The sequence below is a fragment of the Gambusia affinis genome, linkage group LG07 (genome assembly GCF_019740435.1).
Source record: "Gambusia affinis linkage group LG07, SWU_Gaff_1.0, whole genome shotgun sequence".
Lineage (NCBI taxonomy): Eukaryota > Metazoa > Chordata > Actinopteri > Cyprinodontiformes > Poeciliidae > Gambusia > Gambusia affinis.
The window spans coordinates 13,676,371-13,700,710 of record NC_057874.1 but is presented as its reverse complement, the minus strand read 5'-3'; the positions used below and the strand labels follow the sequence as shown (position 1 = coordinate 13,700,710).

At 39.6% G+C, this 24,340-nt stretch overlaps 3 protein-coding genes across 3 annotated transcripts; 2 read left to right on the top strand and 1 right to left on the bottom strand.

The window, feature by feature from the left end:
• Positions 1 to 304: 304 nt before the first annotated feature.
• npepl1 (aminopeptidase like 1) lies at positions 305 to 8,320 on the top strand. The gene is made up of 12 exons (XM_044122220.1): positions 305 to 922; positions 1,881 to 2,066; positions 2,163 to 2,333; positions 2,968 to 3,057; positions 3,262 to 3,343; positions 4,413 to 4,555; positions 4,772 to 4,849; positions 4,933 to 5,033; positions 5,161 to 5,284; positions 5,361 to 5,537; positions 6,098 to 6,208; positions 7,404 to 8,320. Exons 1-12 carry the CDS (start codon positions 773 to 775, stop codon positions 7,560 to 7,562), a joined length of 1,572 nt encoding a protein of 523 aa, XP_043978155.1. The 5' UTR covers positions 305 to 772; the 3' UTR covers positions 7,563 to 8,320.
• A 1,323-nt stretch (positions 8,321 to 9,643) lies between these two features.
• ctsz (cathepsin Z) lies at positions 9,644 to 16,109 on the top strand. Its single transcript, XM_044122221.1, has 6 exons — positions 9,644 to 9,932; positions 12,443 to 12,606; positions 13,276 to 13,455; positions 13,536 to 13,686; positions 14,661 to 14,823; positions 15,481 to 16,109. The coding sequence occupies exons 1-6, from the start codon at positions 9,805 to 9,807 to the stop codon at positions 15,604 to 15,606; spliced, it is 912 nt and encodes a 303-aa protein (XP_043978156.1). The 5' UTR covers positions 9,644 to 9,804; the 3' UTR covers positions 15,607 to 16,109.
• Positions 16,110 to 16,217: 108 nt separating this feature from the next.
• nelfcd (negative elongation factor complex member C/D) lies at positions 16,218 to 23,410 on the bottom strand. Its single transcript, XM_044122219.1, has 15 exons — positions 23,196 to 23,410; positions 22,470 to 22,579; positions 21,469 to 21,578; positions 21,247 to 21,356; positions 20,798 to 20,905; positions 20,454 to 20,606; positions 19,102 to 19,232; positions 18,734 to 18,899; positions 18,510 to 18,644; positions 18,168 to 18,307; positions 17,812 to 17,926; positions 17,641 to 17,736; positions 17,429 to 17,569; positions 16,545 to 16,674; positions 16,218 to 16,437 (listed from the first exon to the last, which is right to left on the bottom strand). Exons 1-15 carry the CDS (start codon positions 23,250 to 23,252, stop codon positions 16,403 to 16,405), a joined length of 1,737 nt encoding a protein of 578 aa, XP_043978154.1. The 5' UTR covers positions 23,253 to 23,410; the 3' UTR covers positions 16,218 to 16,402.
• Between the last annotated feature and the right edge of the window lie 930 nt (positions 23,411 to 24,340).

Below are 24,340 nucleotides of genomic sequence, written 5' to 3'. Positions count from 1 at the left end.
CTGAAATAGTTTTGTTATACTCTTTTTATCAGTGTTTGAAATGACAGCGCCACACAAGGTACTGCATATATTTAAAATGTAAAGTGATTAACAGTTTCAGATGAAACTGAAAAGTATGGTGCATTTCTGTTACTTGTACTGCGTTTTGATTTTTGCCCTTTGTCAACCTATAAAAGCCCAATTAAATTAAAGTCTATGATTATTACATTACAAAATATGAGCACTTTTAAGGTGCTTTGAATACTTTTTAAGGCCCTGTTTTTCATATTCGTCGCCGCTACATATGGCGAATGTAACGAAACAGGGAACAGTGTTTTGTCCTCTCTTGGCTGCCATCACCAGTCTTAGTAACGTTAGTTCAGGTTAAAGTGTAAAGAAGAAAATTGCATTAGCTTCCTTTTTGAACTGTGACAAAACATTATGTAAAGGAGTGGGTGAAGTGGAGTTTAGTGTGAGCTAATTTTAGTTTTGTCAACTTTATTTCTAGGCTCACCGAAGATATAATTTCGATAAGTGTTCTAACATTTTATTCCACAATATCACCCAAAAAAGGAAAATGAGTTATACGTATTGCTGGTTTATTAAAATTATATAGTAAAATCGTAACATTTTGACAAGTTTAGCGTGTCCAATTAGCCAAGAAAATCCGATTTAGAGGATTTTTGTTTGTTTGCTGATGAAAAGTGAAAGTTCCGCATTCCCTTCAGCGTCTTGAACGTAGCATACCGTTGACCATCAGCGGATTGCTGCTGGTGGTTCCTGGGTTGCAGAAATGGCGAACGTGGTCCTGGAGTTTAAGGTTTCTGCCGGCGACTCGGAGCCCCAGAATCGTCCCGTCCTGATTCTGGGCCAGCAGAACAACCTACAGCAACTCTCCTGGAGCCAAATCAAAGGAAAACTGCAGCCTGTCGTTAGCAAGGAGGTGAGGAAATGCTGTAGCCGGGTGTTTGCTAGTGTTAGCTCCACGCTAATTGAAGATAACGCAGACTATCACACTGAGAGTTAATAAAGTTCTGCTACAGATATCCTGGTATTGTTTACTGTTAAAGTAGTCCAAGAGAAAAACTTTTAAAGGTGTTCATTTTGTTTTAGCATGGTTTAAAAAACGATAGTTTTTTTTATTGGTGCTCCTTTACCTGGAAATGACAGGGGGAAAAAATAAAACGGCGTCACTAACAAACGTAATTATTAAATTGATACGTTTATTGTGGAATGATGATTCTGCTGTAACGTTTAAGGTTCTATTATCCGTTTTTTTTTGTTTGTTTGTTTTGCTGTTCACGGTTTTAAGAGTGGTGAGACTTGTTAATCTTGTTCTGCTTCCCGATAAGAGGTTAGAAAAGCCCAGCAATCAGATCCAACCAAAACGAGAAGTTAAACTTTGATCCCATCTTAGGTAGTGCAGTCCGCTACCTAAGTTAAGTTTCTCCCTTACAGTCTTCAAATCTTTTGTCTCTCCTTTCTTTCATTATGTGTCCTGTCGTGATGGTATATGTGGGTCTTGCAACCAAATTTTATTTTGACCAGGAAATAGAATAGAAAAAAGGTGAGAGAGTCTTTTACCACAACAAACACATAAAAGTAAAACGATGAGGTTAAGTTTCTGGAGCATAAACACTCACCCATGCACACACTTACCTCCCACACTAATATTAAGTAACTCCTCTTTTGCATGACATGAATTTCAGGTTGGATGTCTATATTTTCACCTTATCTTGATTAAATGTAAATGTGTGTGCTTGCATAAACTGAATACCTATTTACGTCATTGAGAAACTGTTTATGATTTTTAATTGAACGTCTATTAAACTACAACCAAAAAGTTTTGTTTCCTTACAGGGAGACGAAAGTTCCACCTTATTTTATTTAATTTTTTTCAGACCTGGCAGGCAGCTCTCAATACCTTGAACCCAAACCCCACGGACAGCTGCCCCCTGTACCTGAACCAAGCCGTGGTGGCCGCTCTTCCTTCACGGGTCAGCAGGCACAACAGCCCGGCTTCTGTCCACTTCCTCTCCCGCCTGATCCGTTCCTGCCTTCCTGGAGGGAGCAACCGCTGCATTGTGGTCAGTGTCTATCCTGGCGAAAATGTCAAGATCAACCTTAATAAATCTGGTCAGTTGGTTATTAACCAGCTAACACACACGTTTTATCCTCTGTAGGTGGTGTGTGAGCGTTCAGATGTGTTCGCCTCTGCTTGTGCCGTTGCCAGGGCGTTCCCCCTCTTCACCCGGCGCTCAGCGTCCTCTCGCAGGACTGAGAAAAAGCATGTGACCGTGGAGTTTGTGGTCGTCGATAGCGACGGCGGTCTTCTGGATGAAGCAGCACTCAAGGTATTGGCTTTATACCTTTATATGCTTAGTTTTCCCTCCTTCAGTCACATAATTTCATTTTCTAACTTTCACATTAGGGCTGAACGATATGGATCAAAAACCTATTACAAAATATGTATTTCATATCAGTCGATATTGATAACTGTCACTCTTGATAATTATTGATTAATTTTTTTAAATATCTGAAATGCTGCCGATCAGGTGGTATGACTTTTCTTGTCGGCCAGTTTTCACTCCAAATTGTTATTATTATTATTATTATTATTATTATTATTATTATTATTATTATTATTATTATTTTTAAGCAGTTACGAGGCACAGTGGCAAAACCCGAAACTGCTGCTGTGCCAGTTACTCAACAAGTTGTTGCTAGGTAACCACAAGCTGCTCAGCAGGTTGCTGCTCGGTAAACAAAAATGAGTGAGTTAGTTGAAGCTACCAACCTAGTTTAGCTGGTTTTCAGAGGTCGAGCAGCTGAATCGTTTCATCTGCCTACATCTCCCAGAATGCTATTGGATATCCTATCAGATGTTTTATCTATTGATATTGATTACTTGTCTATCGCGATATGTATAGTTATTGATTTGTTGTCCAGTCCCGGTTCACATAAGTTTTTTTAATTTATTTATTTTAGTGTCTCTCCAGTGCTGCTGATGGCGTCCGGCTGGCAGCTCGCATTGTGGACACGCCCTGCAGTGAGATGAACACGGACCACTTCCTAGATGTAACTCATTATTTTTGGGAAACTTCCATATCTTACCTCATAACATTGTCCCAGATTTTTAGAGATATGGTTTTCTAAAATCCTTTTATTGATTCCATAAGTATAAACTTACTCATGAGCCACATTAGGTGGTTCAAATGAAGTGCTGGTATTCTGATAAGTTTGAATAATTTTTACTGTAGCAAATGTCTGTTTTTGTTACAGGAAATAAAGGCTGTAGGAAGTGAACTAGGAATTACTCCAGTCATCATTCGTGGAGAGGAACTGAAACAAAGAGGATTTGGAGGTAGAGCATTTGCATGTTTGTGGTTTTCTGTACTTATAAAAGTTTCTACCCTTACTTTCAACACTGCAGATAGTAAGAAACAGGAGTGTGTTGTAGCACCATTGACTTATTGGTAACAGGATTGTCCCAATAAAAATGTAAAACTCAATACCAAAACTAAGAAAAATAATTTTTGAGGGGCGTGCTCTGGCGGCGTAGAGGGTAGCGCGCCCCACGTTTGGAGCCTTGAGTCCTTGACGCGGCCGTCGCGGGTTCGATTCCTGGACCCGATGACATTTGCCGCATGTCTTCCCCTCTCTCCTTCCCCCTTTCCTGTCAGCCTACTGTTGTATAAGGGACACTAGAGCCCACAAAAGGACCCCCTGGAGGGGGAAAAAAAGAAAAATTATTTTTTCCATTTGTTAGTTTGTTTTCGTTCCTCATTTAAAAAATGCGTGATGAATGGGCTAGAAATAAACATACTGATATTATTTTTAAGGTGTAATTTTGGAATAAGGTTTATGTCGGGTTCAAACAACCTACAACATTCGAACGCCACACAAATAGGAGAAAGACAAGAGAGTTTTAGATTTACTTGCGGCAAGGAGAACAGACAGGAGCGTTCTTCATTTACAATCTCCCACCGTTCTGAAGCACCCTTTGTTTTTATTTCCTAGTTACATGGCTTATTCTGTTATCTTGAGTTAATTACAAAGCGTTGCTATTTCTTCTGTTCTGTTATCTTGAGTTAATCACGTAACGTTGCTGCTTCTTCTGTTCTGTTGAGTCACAGGCACCTATGGGCTGACGGAGTTCAGAGTTCAGAGTTTAGAGTTCAGTTCCTGCTTGTTTCCTTCTGTAGCTATAATGCAGAAATTGATGAACTCACAGGGAGTTCAATGGGAGCTGTTGCACAACGAAACAACTTCACGCAACAAACACAGCAAACATAAGATGACATATACTAAATATTTCCAACAGTTTATTGAGGGCAGAATAACTTTTTAAACTGATGTGAATCAATTTGTTCAAATAGCTCATCCTTAATAGCAGGTATTTATGTTTTGTTTTTTTTCCTCTCCTCTCTCAGGTATTTACGGAGTTGGGAAGGCTGCAGAGCATCCTCCTGCGTTAGCGGTGTTGAGCCACACTCCTGACGGGGCGACGCAGACCATCGCATGGGTCGGCAAAGGCATCGTGTACGACACCGGTGGACTCAGCATCAAGGGAAAGGTGAGAAACAAAATGACATTCATGCACTCTGACAAAAAGATGAAGTGACTTCTAGACATTTAATCAGTTTAAATATTATCTGAATGAAACAGCTTTTTGTTTATCTTGTTTTTGGAAGTTTTGTAATTTTTTTTTATAAATGTTTTAACTTTAGGAGTTGTTTTCTATATTTATTAAAACTAAAAATACACATGTCTTCTGTTTAATTCTTACTAGACTACAATGCCGGGGATGAAGAGAGACTGCGGTGGAGCTGCTGCCATTTTGGGAGCTTTCAAGGCGACCATCAAACAGGTGAGGCAGCTGATTAAACGATTTCATGTCGTCTCTGCCTCTGAACGCAGCTCTGACCAGCCGCTCTCTGTTGCCGTCCTCAGGGCTTTAAGGATAACCTCCACGCGGTTTTCTGCCTGGCGGAGAACTCGGTGGGACCCACTGCCACTCGACCCGATGACATCCACTCGCTCTACTCTGGAAAGTGAGACTCGTTCTGATTCATTTCATTCCTCAGAGTTGTGTTTTCTCCTCCCAGCCTCTTTAGCACAGCACTAAGGTTGTGTGTTGTATCATTTATGCGAGCTGTTGTAAATTGTTTTTGTCTGAAGGACGGTGGAGATCAACAACACCGATGCAGAGGGCAGACTGGTGCTGGCAGACGGAGTGGTGTACGCCTCCAAAGATCTGTCTGCTGACATCATCCTGGATATGGCCACTCTGACGGGAGCTCAGGTGTTTAAACACACCAACACAGGAGACCGTCATGCAGGTTTTGTCTTCGTATTTACTTCTTTGTTTTTCTGTTCAGGGAATCTCCACAGGGAAGTACCACGCTGCCGTCATGACCAACAGCGAGCAGTGGGAGGTCGCGTGCGTGCGTGCAGGTCGCAGCAGCGGCGATCTCGCCCACCCTCTGGTCTACTGTCCTGAGCTGCACTTCAGCGAGTTCACCTCGGCTGTGGCCGACATGAAAAACTCTGTGGCTGTAAGTGACAAACTACAGAGTCCTAAATGTCTCTTTACTCTAAGGATGAAAATAACCTTGAAGGGAAACGATTGTTGCTGCAGGCGTGACACACTTTGTTTGTCTGAATTTATATTCGCCTGCTTGTAAAGGTTTTTTGTTTTTAGAGAAAAAAGTTTTACCTGGTAGTTTTAGTCATTTTTATACACGTGTGTAATGGATTCCCCCAGATTTTTATTCTTTTTTTTAGCTTTTTTGTTGTTGCTTTCAAATGTCTCTGATTATTGAACTAAAGACAAAAAGAAGTTTTCAAATCATGATTTCATTTATCTAAACCAGCCTGGCCCTATTATTTTTTTTAAAGAAGTGTTTCTGATAACAGGCTGTGTTTTACTTTAGAAGAATTTTGGTGCCTCTTCTTGCCGGAATACAATTTAATGAAAACTTTTGGGCTTTTCAGAAATGGTTAATTTCTGATTTAAGGCAGCTGCTAAATTCTGTTTCCCGCAGGGCTAGGCTGGTTTGGATTCAGATTAGTTGCAGGGTTTAATTATTTTGTTTATTACTACTTTGTTTTTCAGGACCGTGAGAACGCCCAGAGCTCCTGTGCCGGTCTCTTTATCGGTTCCCACTTGGGCTTTGATTGGCCCGGTGTCTGGGTCCATGTTGACATCGCGTCTCCAGTTCACGCAGTGAGTAACTTTATAACTTTATTGCTCACAGCTGCTCTCTCTGTTTTATCAGAATCGTTTTAAAGTCTCAGAAAACATTTGTTCTTATGGTGTTAAACATCAGGACCTCGAACATCTCATGGAGCTACAGATGGACATTTATTTTATTGTATTGTTATTTATTGCGATAAACTTCTTGTCATGATTACTGTTTTGGTTTGTCGTCACAATAAATTCCCATTAATGACGCTTAAACTCCAAAACTGTCCGTGTTGTTGGGATTGTTTTACTATTTATTTCTCACTGTTTCTTCTGAAAACATCAATAAATATCAATAATAGGGCTGTGTAATTTTAGCGATTCTACAATATTTATTGATATTTTTTTCCTCTAAGTGTCAGTTTTTCATCTGCGAGTGATGATACATTAAATCCTACTTTGAGTTTTATGTCAAATCCACATGAATTAATGTACATGTGATTGCACATGTACATTAAAAATCACATGTAACAAAAACAAATTAAATAATCAAATAGATAAGTTGCATCATGTAATGTAACTTACATTACATAATGCAACTTTTGTTGCTTTATGTACATTACACAATGTACATAATGCAATTTTTGTTCTTGTTCTGCATAACCAAATACACAAAACCACACAATTAACATGTAAACAAAGCAAATGTATTACAAAAACATTTATTACACCATCAGTTCAATTAATTTAGGCTAAGTTTATGGAACAGTCACAAAATTTCACCAAAATCACTCTGTCCCTCTAAAATCTTTCAGGAAATCTTAAAAATGTATCTAATTGTATCTTTTGCTGAATATCGTGATATATATTGTATCGTGAGCAGAATATCATGTTAGTGTATCACTACAGCCCTAATCAATAAATTTTAAAATATGATTCAATGCATTTACGATTTGCAGTTTAACAATATAAATCACACTTCCTTATGTGACTGCTGTCCTAAATGATAAATGGAAATGTTGATCTAAAGCACTGTTTGTGCTTGCTGTCACATTCAATCAGATCCGTTCAGTTGCCTAAAAATTATGTAATAATTGGTTCTTTCATTATTATCATAATATCACCACAAATACGTTGTGAGGATAAAGTTCATGCTGCCATTCCTGCATGGAGCTGACGTTGAAGGTGAACTAAGCAGGTCAGTCCTTGGTGTCTCATTCGGTTTTTGTTTTTGCAGGGCGAGCGTGCCACTGGGTTCGGCGTTGCTCTGCTCATGGCGCTGTTTGGCCAGGCGTCCGACGACTCCGTGCTGCACCAGGTGTCTCCTCTGGGAGCGCCAACCAACAAGCCTGAAGACCAGGTGGAGCGCGACTGCAAGAGACGAAGGCTGGTGTAGAGCCAGCGGTTCACTCCTCCACCTCTGAGTCACCCCGGCTGCTGAAGCTCCTCCAGTTTGTTGAAAGCATTTTAAAGTGATGTCTGATTAAATTTAATGTGACTCAAAGCAGCCGATCAGTAAAATCAGATGTGGCATAAATGACGATGATCGAACACTGACCTTCTTCACTTTGTCCTGGTTGCTGATCAGCTCCATTGCTTTTTTTCCTTTTGTTTTAGATTAGTATGTGAAAGATTAAGTATTACATTAGAAATAAGAAGCAACTGTTAATTTTTGTCTTATTAATCAGTTTATTCAGGTGTATTGTGGTTATTTTTGACAGATTTTAACACATACCTCGCAGATTTTCTTAAAAATAACCACCTTTATCAGCAGGAATCTTTGTAACGGTATTCTTTTATGCAAACGAAGCAGTATGCCATTATGTCTTACACATTGTGTTTTCTAGTGGATCAAATAAATCTGGCAGGATCCACTGCACTTAGTACTGGTGACTCTACATGAAAGCATTACGTTCTCACTGCAGGTTTTAACAGTTTGAAAAATTGTTTAGAAAAGAACATGTAAAAATGTTGTATTAGTCGCAGAGTCCTGCACAATGGTGTCTTTCCACTTTTCTGACAATCATGATGCCCCACGTTAAAGGCAGTGCCATCTGAAAAAATAAATGTCTAGTATATGTGAACTTTAAGATGTTTTTGCATTTGTTTCAGGTTGGTTTTGTTCCAAACTCAATAAATTTGTGTCAAAGTTTATTGCTGAAGATGGACTCACATGATTGAAAACCTTTGTACTCCAGCTGGTCATGTGACGGGAGCATTGGAGCTACTTCCCAGCATATGGAAAGTTTTATTCAGTAGCATCTTCTCCTGCCTTCCTCGTTTTAACAAGTTACAAAGGGAAGAGGCTTTATATGTCATTAACACCAAGAAAACAGAAAGTCATGAATTACTGGTTACATTTCATGCTAGACTAAAAAGTCTAAATTTAAAAGGTGAATTTGTTTCAAAGAAAATTGGAAGGAGATATGATACTGGGGTTTGAGTACAAAATAAAAAATTTACAGGTTTTCTTCTCCATTTTTATTATTCAATCAATGGATAAAAATATTATTCTCCTGGGATATAATTATTTCTAAAATTATTTTAAATCTTTTCAAAAACACATTTTCTTGTTCTTGTATAACTAGTCTACCTACTGTAGAGACTGACGTCTTCTGGACTGCAGGGGGCGCTGCTGAAGACCTTCTCTGACTGGTGATATCAGCCGTCTAAGCCAGTGGTTCCAAAGTCTTTGGGATAATGTGGATTAAGTTATTAATGTGCTGACTCCAGTTAGACAATACCTCACAAAATCACAAGATATGCTCCAACATTACCATCCGTCCAGCGGTTCACTCCTCCACCTCTGAGTCGCCCCGGCTGCTGAAGCTCCTCCAGTTTGTTGAAAGCATTTTAAAGTGATGTCTGATTAAATTTAATGTGACTCAAAGCACATTAAGTAGGGTCACAATGTGACCCTACTCCATCCTACACTGCGCATGCCTGACACAGTTCAAACAGATCACATAAAAATCGCATATTTGGAAATGTGAACGTAAGGGTGACCAGATTTGGGTTTGTGAAAAGTAGAATCGGCGGACAAACATGCGCCTGGGGGGTAACACTATGTAATGTGTTTTGAGGCAGTTGACCAAAATGTAAAGGATTTCACAAAAAATCTGAATTGACCATTAAAGTGCAGTGTGAGTGTAGTAGAAAAGCAGAGCCTCTTTAGTCAGAGGCTTCTTCAAATTTGCTGTAATACAGACTGCTATTAAAGATCACAACCATCACCATCTACAATAACGCTTTGAAGAATTGTAAATGAATATTGATAACAGCATTTAATTTCCTTTTGGGCTCAGTGAAGTAGTTCTGAATTTGAATTGATCTGTTTATTTCGTATCTATTCTAACTTTCTGAATAGTTATCGTTATCGTTGCTGACAGTCGTGTTGTATTTAATAACCATGTTTTTTGCTCTTTATGAACGTGCCCAGTCATGTTGTTTTTGTACAACTCGTGATCTGCAGGTCGAACATGTGGCCCGCCTCGATCATGTGACCCAAATCTCGGAACACCGGCTGCTGATCACCGCAGACTTTCCCCACTAACCCGTCAGTGTCCAGCTTGCCTCCGCTGCTGCAGGGTCCATTTAACCTGTCCTCTCCGTCCCAGTGAGACAGAAAGGTGTCGGACATGGCTCGGACTGCCGCGGTTTGCGTCCTGCTCTCGGTCGTTGTCTCGGCTGTGTCCGCCGGGGTGTTTTTCAGCCGCAATGAGCCGTGTTATGTCCGCACACCGAGGAAAAACAACTTCGGTTTGAGGTAAAGTGTCGCTGCTTTTCCACTAGCGTTTACCTATAAAAGTTAACATAATTAAAGTCGATTAAAAAATACTTTTTTTCTTTCTTATCTAACATCATCTATTGCGGTTAGCTTCAGTATGAACCGCTAGCTAATCTGATAGGAGCTATGTACAGCAGCTATGTAACAAAATAACTTCGTTATGCGGATTAACTTCACTTTAAAGTACATTATTGTTTTTAAGAGGACAAAATTCACATGAAGTGACATAAAATGAGATCCTGCTGTGTGAAGTGAAGGGGGGGGGTTAGTTTCGTTTTCTTCCTGGTTTTGTGCCAGTTTGAGTGAACAGATACAGTAAGCTGACAGATATTCGTCAAGATTTAACCACAGATCACGAGGTTCGGTCCGGTTCGGTTCAGACTGAGGAAGTTACTAGGCTACAATCTGGTGTGGAAAGAGGAAATCTGGCTGTAAAAGTTGTGGGAGGTATTTCCCCCAGGTGTTTCCCTGTAAATTGGAATTTCATCAAAAAGTTCTTTGGATTTCAGTGATTCAATTCAAAAACATAAAGATCCATTAAACCCTGATGAAGATATTTCAAATGTTTGCTTCTGCAAATTTTGATTGATTGACTTATTTCTATTGAAATTCTTATAGGATGGAGGGTAAGCCACAAAATGTCTGTGCAAATTAGGTTGGATGGAAAATTGAGTGGAAGGAAAACCCATTAAAAAAAAGGAGCACATGCAGCAGGGATAGCTGTAGCTTTGACAGAAATTTGACGCACAGATCATGTTCAAAATGTGTTGACTGCACCTGGAGTCAGAGGCTCAACACCACCACACTTGGATGTATCCGTAAAATGGATAAAAGCATCTTACCTGGACTGTACAATTGTCCAGAGGTCCAAAGTTCAAGTAAATCCTGCAATTTAGTTTTAAGATAAAGCCTACATTATCTGGAGGAAGAGTGGAGAGCCACAGAGTCAAAGTTATTTTAGGTCCAGAACGTTTTCACAGTGATTTCGGGGAGCGCTACCATCTGAATGTGTTGGTCCACTGTGTTTTATAAAGTTATTTCTCCGTCAGCTCGGCCGTGAAAATTTCAGAGCACTTCATTTGTATAATGATATTTCTGAACCTTTCTAGCTGCTTTCATTTCACACAAAAGCAACAATTTGTCCTAAAGCCTCTTAAGGCAGTGGGCTCATTAACAGACCTGCCACTCATCTCTTGGCAATAAGGTCTTAAAGCCGCATGGACCTTACCGAGACGGATGATTGGTTGGTTTTAGTTTCACATCATAACTCAGGAGCAGCAGGATGTAAAAAAAAAAAAGAAACTTTCTCTCTGACAACGTTGGTGTGTTTTATTTTCCTGTGAGTGGGGAGGAAAGTTTGCAGTTAGCACTTTGTAGTAAACATTCCTATTGGGCGCTATTTTAAGCAGACAAAGCCTGAACTTAATAATTAAACTTTAAAGCTTATGAAACTATGTCAACTGTTAAAAACAGCAAAAATATCAGCGTTTCCCGCAGTGTATTTTAAGCCTGGCGGGCCACCAGTCCTTACTTGTGCCCCCACCAGGCTTAGCATTAGTTGTTTTTTTTTCTGTTTGTATTTTTAAGATTTTCTAGTTGGTGTTCAGGTATTAATCTTCCGGTCTTCCAATAACACATAATTATCATGTGATATTTTCATATTTCCTGTCAACTTTAATATTTTTTTTTAACTCAAAAACACAACGAGCTGCTGGGTGAATGACTGCCCTAACACTCAACCACCAGGCGTAACAAGTTTTCTGGAGAAAACCTTGATTTATGTATTTAAGGCATTTTGCATTTAAGACCTTCTTAAATTAGTATGCATTAAAACAACACCTACTGCATTACTTTACACCAATTACAGATTATTTATAATTGAGTAAGAACATTTTTACAACGATATGTTCTTGTGTGTTGTTCAGTGCCTGATCCATGCAGGAGTCACAGTTTGGGATTGAAACGCTGCAGCTCTACAGTTTCACATGTTACTGGAGCTGGCTGTTATCTCCTCAGCGTTTCTGTTTCCTGAAATGAATATTAGTGCAAACTGGTAATTTTAGCTGTGCAGCTGCATCTGTTGGGTTTCTTTTACTTTTGGATGTGGTGTGTGTGTGTGTGTGTGTGTGTGTGTGTGTGTGTGTGTGTGTGTGTGTGTGTGTGTGTGTGTGTGCGTGCGTGTGTGCGTGCGTGCGTGCGTGTGTGTGTGTGTTTAGCGTGCTTGAGAAGCACAGAATTGTCCTTCTACAGCTTGTGTTTGAGTTATTTTCTAATCAAATAAGTGAAACAGAAGCGTGAAAAGTAACCTTGACATGTTAACTAAGAACGTAGCTCACGTACAATGACTGAAGTATGATTAAAAATGGACCGCCGTGGATTTAAATGCTCTCTTAGTTGGTATAAAGTTGTTATTTTGCTCAGTTAATGTATAGATTGTATCAACACTAAGATAAATTGATGAAAGTTGACGGGTTCCTCTCCGTTTCCAGAACCGGTCCTCGGCCCCATGAGTACCTGAACATCTCTGACCTGCCCAAGGTGTGGGACTGGAGGAACGTCAACGGGACCAACTTCGTCAGCACGACTCGCAACCAGCACATCCCGCAGTACTGCGGCTCCTGCTGGGCGCATGGCAGCACCAGCGCCATGGCAGGTATGAGTCAGCACGCTCCAGCTGTCACGAGTTTTTAGACGCTACGTGTTTGTGGCGTCATCATCACAAGGCTGGAATGTATTTTTACATGTATTTGGTCGTTTCATTTCCTCTTAGAGACGGGACTTTCATGAACAGAAACCTGTTTTGGTTATTGTTTTTTTTTTGTTTGTTTGTTTTACATATTTGTTAAAAACAGTGTTGTGACAGTGTAATGTAAGAAATTAGCTCTTCTCCCAGTACTAACTACAGAAACAGACCACTCTGTTTGAAATAAACGATCACTCTCATGCTCGCCCCTCCTCACTGGTTTACTACAACATAGCCTGCCACCAACGCTACGGCTAGTTAGCATAGCCACCGATGATGACAGATAAAAGTTTTCTGCATTGGTGAGTCGTTTTTACATCATTAGCACTTTGAGCAGAATACACAAGGATGATTGACAGCCCTAAGATCCTCCCCTTGGCTCTGATTGGTTGTTTTTGACCATCAGTGGTGGATTTTTGCAGATTGCAATAGTAGCACTTTTCTTTTTCCACAGATTATTTGTCTTGTACCATGCTGTCACAAAAATGTTGACGGTTTTAATGGATATGGGAAAATAAAAAACCCCATTTAAGTAAAAGTAACATCCTGCAGCTTTAACACATTATTTCCCCCCTTTAGATCGCATCAACATCAAGAGAAAGGGCGCGTGGCCTTCCGCTTACCTCTCTGTGCAGCATGTGATCGACTGCGGCAACGCGGGCTCTTGCCACGGCGGCGATCACACCGGAGTTTGGGAGTACGCGAACTCTCACGGCATCCCGGATGAAACCTGCAACAACTACCAGGCTAAAGACCAGGGTGAGAAACGCCGCTGCTTGTGGAGCGATGGCTAGGTTTACGCATCCAGACATCAACGTGCTCTCTGTGTGACCCGAAAGATTGCAAGCTCTTCAACCAGTGCGGCACCTGCACCACCTTCGGACAGTGCAACATTGTCAAGAACTACACCATGTGGAAGGTTGGGGACTACGGCTCCGTCAGCGGGAGAGAGAAGATGATGGCTGAGATTTACGCCGGAGGACCAATCAGGTTGGTTCAGGTTAAAATTCAGAGGAGATCATGATGAGGCCTGTCGCAATAATCAACAAATAAATTAATCGCATGGTAAAATGAGCTCAATAATTTTCATTTTTTCTCTCTTTCTGCCAAAAACTGGATGACAAAAGTCTTCAGTCTCATGCTTTGGTCTCAACTAGGCCCTTTTTTAAGTTTGTTTAGAAACTTAAATGTCCGTTTTACTTGTTTTGTGGTTTACTGTTATTACTTTGGATATTTAAAATGTCTTCCAGTTCCAGTACTAACGTTTATTGATCTTTAAGAATGTGTTCTTGCATTATTTTGCCATTTCTACTGTATTACTTAAAAATCGTCTCGATTAACAATATTATCGTTTATCGCAATAATTTCTGGGACAATTATCGCCCAGCAAAGATTCTTATTATGAGCTGAATCACGATGCTGATTTCAGTACAGAAAATCAGCTTGTATATTTTTTTTCTTTCAATAACTACGCTCTACTTTGTGTTTTTATGCACTTGCTCACCTACAACCTGCTCAGGTTTTCTTCTTTTTATTAAGTTTAGATCCAAAAGTTATCAAGAACCACAGATGGGTGTTGAATAATCCAAGCGATGGAAATAAACAGGAGAAGTTGTTAAAAACCCAAAGAATGACTTAAGATCCCGTTTAAAACAAAAATGGTTTGAAGGGTATTGTTTCAGTAATCCTATAAACTATGAAACATTTGCATAATACTGTATCCGTAACTGACAGCATTGTGCAACATGGATCACCAAATGGAGAGTGAGATGTTACAAAACATTTACATTGACATAGATGCCATTGATAAAATCTCTTGTATGTTGATGAAGAACGTGATTCAGGAACCAGGAAATCACCAATGTCTTCCTGTTTTGTATCCTAGCTTGTTTGTTCTCGTTCCAGTTCATATGTGTCTTTAAGCAGAAACAGGAAGTGACCCGAGATGTTTTCATGTTCTTCAGTTGTGGGATTATGGCCACAGACAAGCTGGACGCGTACAGCGGAGGCATCTACTCTGAGTACCAGGAGGAAGCCTTCATCAACCACATCGTGTCGGTGGCGGGATGGGGCTTCGAGGACGGGGTCGAATACTGGGTCGTTCGCAACTCCTGGGGCGAGCCGTGGGTGAGTGAGTCCACAGCAGAGGAGAGTCGTTATTTTCCATTATTATTAAACTTGATGTAAATCTAACTTGCTGTGAGCTGCAGTTGCTCATGGACCATTTCTTTCTTCTTTAATGCTGGTAATTTAAACTTGATTCACTTCTTGGTGAATTCCTTGTAAATCCATCAGCAGTTTTAAAGAGGAGAAAGAAATTTATACTGGAAAATCGGAGATTAAAAATCTGCTAAATTTGTTTTAGAACAAAGTTCCGTCTAAAATCGTAAATGTAGTATTTTGTTACTTGTTGGAAGTTTGAAAATATCCCAGATTGCAATAATTTGGATTGTAGTGTTTAACGCATTACTGCTTCTATCTTATTTTTACAATTATGTTAAAATAAATAAAAAAATGTTCTGGTCATCAAACACTAAAATAAAGAGATTCCTTTTTTTCTAATTTGGCAAATACTAAAAGTAGGTGTCGATTATAACTCTGACCACTAGATGGAGACAAAGTGCGTTTGCATTGAATCGGCAGTAATATGCACACACCAGCTTGGCTGTTATGGTTTTATGTGAATTTTTTGTGCTAGTTTAGAGAAATCAGCGGTTATGGTAAGTAAATGTATATGTATTTATTTATCAGTCATTCATTCTCGGTAATCTTTTGCCTCCTCAGGGTGAGAAGGGTTGGCTGAGGATTGTGACCAGCGCTTACAAAGGAGGAAGTGGCAGCAAGTACAACCTGGCGCTGGAGGAGGACTGCATGTACGGAGATCCCATCGTCCCCAAAGGTTACCACTAGATGAGCTCCGGGTCACATAATGCTGTTGTCTTCCTATCATAGTGGCAAAGGGAAACCTTTCTATGCTTATACAAAAACAAAAAGGGATGTTTGGTTTTTTTTTTTGTTTTTTTTTTTTTTTACATATCTTTTTAAAAAAATTATGCTGAGGTCTGAAGATGTGCTGTAGTGGAGATTTTCTGCAGGCTGAAATTCTGAGACTTAAATGATTTTTAATTGGAGGGTTTGATGCATCTGTCCGCTAGAGAAATTTTGATGTTTGAACAGCCATTTATCTGTGCATGAAAGAGTTTACACAAAATCTTTTTACTTGTGACGAAGCCAAAGCAAAGCAGCACTGAATGTCTTTGTTTTCTGATTATTGCACTACAGGAAATCCAACTTTTAATGTGCCTTATTAGGACTTAATGTCAAACTAGAAATTATGCCACTTTGTGTTGAGCAATCCAGCACACCAGTCTTCTTTGTTTCAAACAGTATCAATAAACACTGTGGTTACTTCAGTCTATGGGAATTATTGGTTTACACCACAATTAATCTATTTTTTTCCAGCATAAGTGGAAGATTTTCTATATTTGGGTTTTCAGTGGGAAAATGTAATGGATCAGAAAAATACTCAAGCATTTTTATTGTGAAAAAGCATGAAGCTAGATGAAATAAGAAATACATGTAGGGGGAAAAAACCCCAAACATCTTCAGAGACATCCGTTTGTGCCTCCTCAAAGTCCGAGCTGAGACCAGGCTGAACCCTGGATTCTCACAGAAAGCGTCTCCTTCGGGTTTTCCAGCATCGTTTTCAGTTAATCATGATGAAGTTTGACTTGCAATGAGCTGAAAAAAAAAAAAAAAAAAGTTATCCACATGTCGGGCTTCTGGAAGCTAAAACAGAAAAAGGCCTAATTGACTTCTGGGACTCATTTTAGTTTGTCGGCTTTTACCAATGAACTCGGCGACCGGGTCGTGTTCTCCCTCTGTGCGGATCGTTCCTGCGATGCTGTCGTTCTCCAGGATGGGCAGGAAGAGCTGCACGAAGACCGACGTGTATGGAGGAGCGATCACATCCAGCACCTTGAAGAGAAACGCTCCAGGATGAACTTTGTATTAAAAAACAACTCCTTTTTTTTATATAGTCATAAAAATATTTCTACTCCTTTGAGTGTTTAGCATTTATTTTCAGTCATTTTTATTTTTAATTTATAATATTCAATAGATATCGGAACACAAAAACTGCTATAAGAATAAATTTAGCAGATGAATACAGTTGCACTCTGCATTTTCAAGTTAACCCTGAAATGAAACATCACTACCTGCTCTTATTAAATGGGATTAGTGTGGAGTATTAATGCCAGACTAACAAAAAATAATAAATTATGAGAATAAAATCATTACCAGAATAAAGTAGTAACATTATTAGAACTCAGACAAAAAGCTGACTCAACTGTGGTAAACTGAAGAATACTGAACAGAAATAATCTGTCGACACATCAGCATCAGATTTTCAGTAGCAGGATTTTGAAATGACTGTGCAAGTAATATTATGACGTCATTACAACTTTATTGTCATTATTTTGACTTTATTCTTATAGTTTTTTTTATTAGCCTGGCCCTAATACTCTGTTGGAGATTAATGCAGACCACTGCCACAAGATAAATAAAGGCAATCTAAACAAGTTTCTCAATGTGAAACCTAAAACGCGTGTTAATACTATTGCAAAGCACTGTATCCTTTTCCATGATTCACAGAACCTGACCAAAGTATTCATCCATTACAGCAGCAGCAGCCCAGTTCTTTTCTGTTTCAACCCAGGCTCAACATGTTTACCTCAGTGACAAAGTATCGAATGAGGGAGATGTCCGTGTTGAGTTTCTCCAGACACTTGCGGATGTAGCTGACGACCGGCAGGACGTAGCCGCGGCTCAGGAGGTGAACCATTCGGTCCAGCAGAGTCTTCTTCAGCTCCAGCTGCGAACGAAGCAAAACATCACTGAGGATTCAGAGAAGCAACAAGCGGGACAAAGTCTGAGACGCCCAACCTGCTCCATGACGTCCAGCTGAGAGTGCTCCGTCTCAAAGAGCTTGATGAGCAGCTGCAGGACCTGCGGGTGCAGCAGCTGGTGGCACGTGCAGATCTGAGCCCAACAACATTTGCTGCTTAGACTTCATCTTTAAGGAGCCAACACTTCCACCTGTCAACGCTGTCATACCTCGTCTAGTAGGGCTAGATGGACCGGGGTGTGGTCTGTCTGCAGCTGGAAGTAGCGGGGCTCTGAGACGGTCCAGTCCACCCACTTCAAAACTCCCATGGCAACCACTGGAAACCTGCACACAGGAATTATCACCAGTAGAACCAGAGAGAGGCGGGAAGAGAGGTTCATGTGACACCAGAAAAACCCAGATTGGTACGTGGACCAGAGGAGGGTTAAATTTAATATAAATAAATGGAAAAAGCCCTTTTAGTTTTCTCTGAAGTCATTAATGGAATCTAGAAAACCTAAAATAAACATTCTCTTTTTTTTCCCCCATCACTGCACAAACACAGTGCTGACTGTGTCTGACTCACCGGATGCATTGGTATAAAGTGCCGAGCTCAGCCACCAGCTCCGTCGCTCCTTTGTTCTCATTGCAGCAGAGGTTGTGCACGGTCTCAATGGCCTTGGATGTTGTCTTCAACTCCTCTTTATTGATGTTAACTCTCTTGTTCTGGTGTTGAAACAAAGTGCATTTTTTTAAAACATTTGGCCTTTTCATTCCAGTTTAGAAATATGTGACGCTTTGTGTCTGTCTACAAGATAAAATCAGATAAAATACCCAACAGTCCAAGGTGTATTCTAGGAACTACATCAATGTTAACGATTTGCTAATCATAGATACAGTGTGCAAAGAGCATCATTATATTCTGTACCTTCTTCCATGTCTCAACCACACTGGCAGCATAAGCCAAGATGTGGATGTATTTGTGTTTGTGGTCCTGGTTTATTTTTGATCCAGGCTTAAAAAGTGACTGCATGAAAAGGTCCAGAAAGGCGGGCACCCTGATCTGCAGACGGGAGCAGAGGTTCAGTTATCAGCAGCAACGTAAGGATGCAGTGGATGGAAACAGAATCAGAGAGGTTTCATCTCCTCTACCAGCTCCACAGGAGGAGGGTCCATGCTGCTGAACATCTTGAAGAGAACCGTGATGTCGGCAGGATTCAGGGCTCCTTTAGACAACATGGCACCCAAAGCCTGGCAGGCTCGAGGGTAGGCTGCTGCCGTACCAAGAGCAAGGGTTATCTGACTGGCATCATGACCCCTGTGACAGACACAGCATCAGGGTTATTACCGACACTTATCACAAACAGCCCAGCTACCTTCCCGGCTACAACAAAAGCATGAGGGTAGATTTCTGGAGAGTTAATTATTAGATTTTTGTCTCTTCCATCTAATTCGGTTTAGATGGGAACCTCGTTAACCCTCGCTCTGAAACTTTTGCTAAATTACGAGGCAGCCGAAACCTCTGATGCGCCGACTTCTGGACCTCCTGGCTGATCCTACGAACAGCGGAGCCGCCCTGCTCCTCCTGAGCCATGATGGACATCATGGCCTGGGCAAACAGGTACGTGTGTTCACCGTGACACACCATCTTCTGCAGAAGACAGAAGAAGAACGGAAAAGATTATAGTTTCCAAATGAGCTCTTTCCATTTATAAAGCTGATGTAAATCAGGCTTTCTGTCGTTTTCCTTGAACTTTTCAGCACTTTTCTTCAAAGATAGAAAATGAACACAAGCGATGCATCGTTCTTCAGCTAATAATCTACTATGTAGTTAATATATTGTCAGCTAAAAGCTCTTAAAACATTGTGTTCTTGTCAATAGGACACAATTTATTTCAAACTACAGAAATGGTCAATTTCATTTACAACCCTTTCTAGAGATAAAATTTGTGTGATAAACATGTTTGTCAAAGATAACATCAAAAATAAAATATGAAAAGTCAAAAAAATTAAAAATCTTTTTTTTTTTTTTTAATGGACAGGAATATGTTCAGATAATTTTTATAAGAATCCAAACTGTTATGACAAAAACATGTTTTAACCAAACAAATTACAGGACAAAGACTCAGACCTGCAGCTTTTGTAAAAGTTTGCTACATTTTTTATTGAAAGAAACTAATTTGGAAAGTCTTTCCAAATTAGTCTTTGGAAAGACTTTCTTTTGCCTGACTTTGTCATTTTCTGTCCCTTGTATGAATTATTGTCATTTTCATCCTTAAAATACCAAAATTTTCATTCAAATTTATATTTTGGTTTGTCTAATTATGTAATTTTTAAATACTAAATAAGTGATAATTTGACTAGCTACTCACTACTTTATACCCAATATTTTTTTACTCTTAACTAATTCTTTAGATGGCTAGTTTTTCCTTTTACTTGAGAATAAATACGTTGAAGTAGTGCTACTCTCACTCGAGTACTATCTTTGGGTATTCTACCCACCTCTGTTTTCAAGTCTTTTTAAGTCCAAGTCTTTTCTACTAGTGAAAGAGCCTTGATAAGTGAAAATAAAATGATACATAACTATCTGAAGTTTCTATTTAGACACAAACCTTCTTGGATTAGAAATATCCCTGAAACAATAAATGTTTTGGACAAGTTGTTTTGTGTGACATTCAGGAGATGCTGATTGGCTGAAAACAAAATCCACCTTCCTTAAATTTGGCCCGACAGCCGAGTTCGAAAGTTAAAGCTGTTGCCTGATCAGAGGAAATATGCTTCTAGTATTTATTAATTTAAAAAATATTTTTTTTTTAGAAATATCAATTTTACCTTCACCTATAAGTAAAACAGGAACACAAGAAAGGCTCACAGCAAACTCTGGCAGGTTCTTCTCTAGGTTTTCTTCTCCTCCGTCGAGCAGCGTGGCTAAAGACGTCCTCAGCACCCGGGAGAAAACCTCCAGCTGCTGACACGCTGTGGAAACGCTGGTGATCTCTCCCTGATAGCCCGCATCAGAAATGAGCTGAACAAGAAACAAAAACACACAAAATATGAAGATGCTTCTTCATAGCCACCGAACCGACACATCATTTTATTTGTGGATATACTGGAATGAACTAAAACTGAGTGCAGAAAGGACATCAGAAGAACTAACTGGTTCATCTAACTTAAATAATTTTCGATCAAATCAAAGTAGAAAACATACAAATGTACCTTTACGGTGAAGTTGAGCATCAGGCAGTCGGGGTGAGCCTCTGCCAGCTTATAGAAGAGATCCCTCCATGTTGTGTGTGCTATCATCTGCTCCAGCCAAGCTGGAGTCTAAAAACAAATCAGACGGTATAAATCTGGACTGGTTTGTGCGGACTGGAGCTGAGAGACACTGGGAGAACATGCAATATGTGAAACATTATGATGGGGATGTGAGGCCGCAATGAAAACATGTTCCATCATTATGAAACCATTAGAACTTTCTGTGAGCTTTTAGACAATTTTTTATTGAAGTATCCATCCCTCTTGTTAAACATATTATTTTGCAGACAGCAAACGAGGGACATTTTAAATACCATAAGATGACATAAGATAATGATTGCAATTTGATATGCAGTTCTGACAGGGACTGAAATGTAATGAATCTGCTCCTTCCTGCTCATAACACCCACCTCTCCCTCCACCGTGAAGATGGAGTCGGCTTTCTGGGGGTCAAAGTGCTTTATCAGGAGACTCTTAAGGTGGTTTTCTACTCGCTCTTGGACCTGAGCCGGTTCTACACCTGAAGCCCAACGAAACAGCTTACAGATAAGTAACAAAACATCGGTACACTCCACAATATAAACATATGATAAGGCGTCTCCTTGCTAGTTTTCCTGTGTGTCTTTACTCACCCATCTGAATGAGCCACTCTGCCAGCAGATTAACAGTCTGTGCAACAGCAGAGTAGTTCTCCGAGAGAAGCTGGATGACGTGTTCTGGAGAGCCGCCTGCTTGGAAATATCTGCAGCAACAGCAGCAGCAGCAGCAGGGCTTTTAATACTTCTTATGTTTTCGCTTTTTTAATCACATTCTAAATGTTGCAGATCAAACTAATAGCAACATCAGACAAAAATAACCAGAGTAAATAAGAAGACATTTCATTTATTAGAGGAAACAGTTGTCCAAAACAACTGTTTTGTGTTATGTGAAAAGTTACTAGCACACTAAACATAGTTACTGGTTGTGACTTTCATACGGGCAACAGGTAACTAGTTGTACACCAAAAAATGCCATTAAATCTTCAGATAGGGCTAGATTTCTTCGAATAGCTTTTCTCTTTTTATTTGAAAACTATTTTTTGAATTTCCTCAAGCGTTTAACTGTGAGAAAAAGTCAAAATCTGTCTAATCTGCTAAGGGCTAAAAGCTTTCTCGCATCACTCTATGTAACGTTACACAGTTTATTAAATGTCGCAAACATAGATAAATTACGCCCCCTTCTGGTCAGTTTAAATATTTACAACAATCCTTTATTGCCAAATCAAACACACATAATTATTTTTGTCATATAATAAATAATAGCAGCTGTGTGAAAGTGAACAAATTATTGGGTCAAAAAATTTTTTAAATCTCACTACAGTTGCACTATGAATTCATGCAATTGCAAAGTAAGCCATTAAATCTAAAGAAAAGTAGTGATGTACATGTTTACTGTAGGAAGCTTTTTCCTATCGTAGGCCAATGCATTTTGACTCACTTGGAAATATATGTGGTAATTCTGAGCAGAGCTGAAGTTTTTATGAAAAAAGCTGATGAATATTGTTGTGTGAGGATGTAATGGCAGTGATTTTGTGGGGGCACGTGAGAGACGCACAAAGGTTAAGCTTGTGCGGTATTTTAAAGAAGAACCTCACCTTTTGAGGGTGTTGAATATTGCAGGCTCCATGATGTAGTCTCTGCTGGAGAATTTCAGCAGACAGTCCTCCTGAACTTTTCCATCATTTTCCTCATCGTACCCATCCTCCTGAAAGATTCAATAATACGCCTCTAAAAGGAGCTGAAAGCCTGGAGAGTTAACTCAACATATCTCGCTTTCTTTCTATCCTTTAACGAAACTTAAAACTGATGCCTTTGCACATTAATGACAGGTGCAAGATCCAAATATATACAACTTTAGTACTGCATGCTTACACTTTACACATCAAAGTGTGTATGCTTTGATTGTACACACTTTGATCAGTGTGTATGACCAAAGTACACACTGATCAAAGCTTATTGCTAAGCGTATGCATTGCAATAAGCTGTGCATATTGCGTATGCATAGCTGCTACGCAATTCAGGATGAAACGTTAAGGCAGTTACTGAATATAAATGCCATAATTTCAAACTGAAGCACCTGTTTCCAGCTCATATAAATGCTATGCATTATTATAATTTTACATTTATTAAACCCTTAAATTGGATACAACTAATTTTGATGTAATGTGATTACATAAATATCCCAGAAAGCTGACGGGAACAGTAAAATCTCAGAAGTAAACCGGGATAAAGCTCCGTGTTTTGAGTTAGCCAGCTAACCGAGCTAATGCTAACTAACGGTCATAAAAGCTGAACAGCAACAAGTCCCGCCTCGCTCTCACCAGCGGTCCCTCCGAGCTCTCCCAGTCTCCTGCCCCTCCGTAATATTCATCGTCCATGGCGACGGCAAGAAAAGGAGACGCTGCGCCAACCTACACTGACCCAGCTGCGACTGGTAAATGCTGGTGATAAATATAGCCTCCTTAGCAAGTAAGCTAACAACAACTGGAGGAAGATGGCGTCATGGTGACGACAGATACGGAATGAGCCTTTTCCCCGAGTACAGACTGACAGGCTCAGTGGGCTCAAGTTAATGTCATGATACTGGTTGTCCTTGTGGTTCAGTTACACACATTTATTTTAACCATTATTAATTTTAAATTCCTAAAATAAACAAACAACAAAAAAAAACATGTAATAAAATTTTAAATATGTTGGCAATCTGAAATATTTTAACAAACCTTACTGTAGTAGTTAGTAATTGGGGCATTTAGAAAACTCTGACCTTTCAGTACATTTAGTCCTGGGAAGAAAATCCCATGTTAAAAGAAATAATTTATTTTTTAAAAAGCACCCAGAGGCTCACTTTGTACTACCCTCTTACCAGGACAGCACTTAACCCTGTTTCATTTGTCCATTTCCCTTTACAAAGTCCTTGTTTATAGTCTCTTCTCTTTTAATCACATTTTTTTCTAAGATGGTTTACAGTCACAACCATGACCTGTCTTGATTAGTGTTTTTTCAAAATGTCCGGGTATTTCAGGGGATCTTTGACCTGTCACTCAAACAAGGTTCCTAAAGCCTTTAGAAGAGAAGCAGGCCTGTGACTTCTGACCTTCCCCACATCTTCATCCTTTTTTTGTACAGGTCCAGGCTGGAATGTTTGTTGCCAAATAGTGAAATCTTAGCTTAATCTCACCAAAGCAGGTGGTTCCAGTTAAAAGTCAAATATTTGTCAGGGTGGGAGAGAAATGTTTCCTTTCCTAACATGCCTGCGGAAATTTTCCAAATCGATCCTCTTTCAGTTTAGTTGGCAATGGCGGAGACAAATGGTTCCGTCATGTCAAATTGATGCACCATAGAAACAAATTCATGCATTAGAGGTTCCTGATCATAAAAAAAGTAATTTTTTAAAAATGCTTTAGTTGCAATTATTGCTTGACACATTGATACTGTAAATAATTTAAATACTGTGTTACTTTGTGAA

Excerpts from the sequence above, each read along its gene's own strand:
- npepl1 (XM_044122220.1), top strand. The coding sequence starts at position 773 with ATGGCGAACGTGGTCCTGGAGTTTAAGGTTTCTGCCGGCGACTCGGAG. Across the intron at positions 5,034-5,160 it reads CACTCGCTCTACTCTGGAAA|GACGGTGGAGATCAACAACA; the intron begins GTGAGACTCGTT and ends TTTTGTCTGAAG. Across the intron at positions 5,285-5,360 it reads CCACTCTGACGGGAGCTCAG|GGAATCTCCACAGGGAAGTA; the intron begins GTGTTTAAACAC and ends TTTTCTGTTCAG.
- ctsz (XM_044122221.1), top strand. The coding sequence starts at position 9,805 with ATGGCTCGGACTGCCGCGGTTTGCGTCCTGCTCTCGGTCGTTGTCTCG. Across the intron at positions 9,933-12,442 it reads AAAAACAACTTCGGTTTGAG|AACCGGTCCTCGGCCCCATG; the intron begins GTAAAGTGTCGC and ends CTCCGTTTCCAG. Across the intron at positions 14,824-15,480 it reads ACTCCTGGGGCGAGCCGTGG|GGTGAGAAGGGTTGGCTGAG; the intron begins GTGAGTGAGTCC and ends TTGCCTCCTCAG.
- nelfcd (XM_044122219.1), bottom strand. The coding sequence starts at position 23,252 with ATGGACGATGAATATTACGGAGGGGCAGGAGACTGGGAGAGCTCGGAG. Across the intron at positions 18,308-18,509 it reads TGGTTGAGACATGGAAGAAG|AACAAGAGAGTTAACATCAA; the intron begins GTACAGAATATA and ends TTTCAACACCAG. Across the intron at positions 17,570-17,640 it reads AGCTGGACGTCATGGAGCAG|CTGGAGCTGAAGAAGACTCT; the intron begins GTTGGGCGTCTC and ends CTTCGTTCGCAG.